Here is a 2,588-nt window from a genome sequence, read left to right on the forward strand (position 1 = left end):
TTTTATTCTATCTAATATTACTCTGAATATTAGTTTTGTTATTATGCTCATTAACCTGATTGTCCTATGTAGTCTGCACTCTACGGCATTGGGTTTCTTGGGAATAGCAATGAAAATGGATCTACACATCTCTTTTTGGAATGTATAGAGAATGGATCTAGAAATAATATAATACAATTCTAAAAGAAATTGGTAAAATTACCCTCAGTGTAAGAGTAAAACACACATAATTATTATTTTGTTAAAACCCTTGTTGTTTGGGTGTTTACATGTATTGTACAAGCTATAGATAAAAAGGTAAGTAGCGAGAGAAATTTATCTCTATCTCTCTCTCTCTCTCTCTCTCTCTCTCTCTCTCTCTCTCTCTCTCTCTCTCAGTTTTACGTTAGTCAATTCTACGTTCTTTAACAAGAATCGTTAAAGATCTCAATCTGAAAGTAACAAGTTCAGAATTTATGCGGTTGACTAAATGCAAAGACTTAAATTTGATTAATGTACTTTATTTGTTCCACAAATACAAATTCAATAAGAAAATCTTAGTAGCTGTAATGAAATGATATATCTATAATTTCAAGAGAAATACATTGCAATGTTTTATTTACTTACTTTATAATAGATCTGCATTCAAATTAAAGGTTTGCCGATTAAAATAGGTTTGACTATTGGACATTTACTTGAAGGTACAATTTAAAATTCATTCGTAGATACATATCGCAATATATTAAGGAATACATTTGTTTAGAGTTTACATACAAAGTTAGAGGAATTATTCAAAATTGACCTGAAATATCACAAGCAAAGGGGTCATTTCTGCAAGCCTACAATTTGGTCTAAAATGTTGACTACAGAATGTGCTACTTTGGAACATTAACAGCAAAAAGTTTAAATGGCACTCATGAGTGGCAATGCAGAGGCAATGAAGAGATATTCGTGCTGTTGCACAATTGACCGAACATGTTCACATAGGTTCAGTGTCAGGCAATGACTAATGATAAATCAACAGATAGATCTATCAACTATGGGCCTCCTCCAAGCCCCAACTCCAATAGTTAAGTCGAGTTTTAGGGGATAATATCAAACCTGGGCTTCAATTTGAAGTGGTGATTTCTGCCTCTGAGTCACCATCGATCTCTAAGCTACTCCATCCCCTAGAAGGACGCAAGAAAAATCTAGATTTTTTTTCGCAGCTCAACATCAAAATTTGATAGATTGACAGACGACTAATAATTTTTATGAACTGCAGATGGTACTAAAACATCAAACAGTTGCTTAATATAAATTACGTGTAATATCATCACTTACAAACACATGAAAAAAGGGTTCCATTAATATGGAAATCTCAGAAGTCAACTTTCATGATAAAAGATAAATTCATAATAGATATGGTCGTTCTTCCTGATTCCATATGTAATGGAAATCAACCAGATTTGCTATGTTGACCAAAGAGACGATCAATTAAATTCATATCTGCCCCTATACAAAATTATTATTCTCAGGATATTAGTATGAAATCATCTTGATATATTACACATGCGCTTGATACTCTAGAATTAGACAATCATCATTGCATTTCAATTTGAGGTTAAAAGTACCACTGATGAAATGAAATGAGAGGAAATTACTTCATGATGCTATATCATTATCACAAATTATTAGAAACTATGATAATCTAATAACCTGTAGGCTACTTTAGTGAGAAAACTCTCTGAGATGTAGTTTTCTTATTTTCTATCGTATGCAGTAACGTCTGCAGAAATTAGATCTCAGTCAATAAGAAAGTCATAGCATTAAAAGATGGAGTGATTCTTAAGTTCTCTCTCTATTCTACTCAGTGCTGTGTTTGTCGAATCTCTGGCCATAGCCAGCTGGTCTGATCTTGACGGTGACGTCCTTCAGCACCAACCAGGAAGGATCGTGAACCCATCGGATGGTCTTGGCGTCTCTGTCGGCACTGGTAGGGAATGGTGACGTTAGTGTGGTGTAGTAACAGGCGTTGTACCACCAACCTCCGTTGTTTGAGACGGCACAGGAACCCTTGTCGTAGTTATCGTTGTCAACGTCTGGTGTACTGAAGGGCATCCCGTGGTGCTTGCCTTTGAAGGCGTCGTTGGTAACGTTGCCTGAAAAACCGTCTACGATCAGGCGGAACAAGTGAGCTTCGTCTTCCACCCTGTAATAATGATAATGAAGTTTGTAATCTCAAAAATCAATGAGGTAAAATTTGAAAAATAATAATACGAAAAAGAAAGGGAAAATTACATCGAATTATAGCTTACCTGAAACTATCGTATTCCGCATAAAAGGTTCCGAGTTCAATATCTGTCAGGACAAACTGAATGCTGTATGGTTGTCTATATGTGAGGGAATGAAGGGCGGTGAGAGAGAACCACCACTCGCCTTCTGCCGGATCACCGAAGCCAGCTGCATATTCTTGCCAAGTCCTGAAACAAGATAAAGGATATCAAATTCCGCCCCATATGTATGGAAGACATTTTTTGAGTGTTCTGACTTCACCACCAGGTTGGCTAGGGCACCATCCACCCGTTGAGATATTGCCACTAGTGTTATTGTGTCCTTTGACTGGCCAG

General features: G+C 36.4%; 1 protein-coding gene across 1 annotated transcript in view; it reads right to left on the reverse strand.

The window, feature by feature from the left end:
* Positions 1-484: 484 nt before the first annotated feature.
* The window catches only part of LOC137651542 (angiopoietin-related protein 7-like), an 11,678-nt gene continuing 9,574 nt past the window's right edge, over positions 485-2,588 (reverse strand). Inside the window, exons 4-5 of the mRNA XM_068384772.1 lie at positions 2,277-2,441; positions 485-2,170 (exon numbers count right to left, since the gene is read on the reverse strand). Of these exons, the coding sequence (XP_068240873.1) occupies positions 1,825-2,170; positions 2,277-2,441 (511 nt within the window). The 3' untranslated portion in view covers positions 485-1,824. The remainder of the gene's footprint in view (positions 2,171-2,276; positions 2,442-2,588) is intronic.

This window comes from Palaemon carinicauda, chromosome 1, assembly GCF_036898095.1.
Source record: "Palaemon carinicauda isolate YSFRI2023 chromosome 1, ASM3689809v2, whole genome shotgun sequence".
Taxonomy (NCBI): domain Eukaryota; kingdom Metazoa; phylum Arthropoda; class Malacostraca; order Decapoda; family Palaemonidae; genus Palaemon; species Palaemon carinicauda.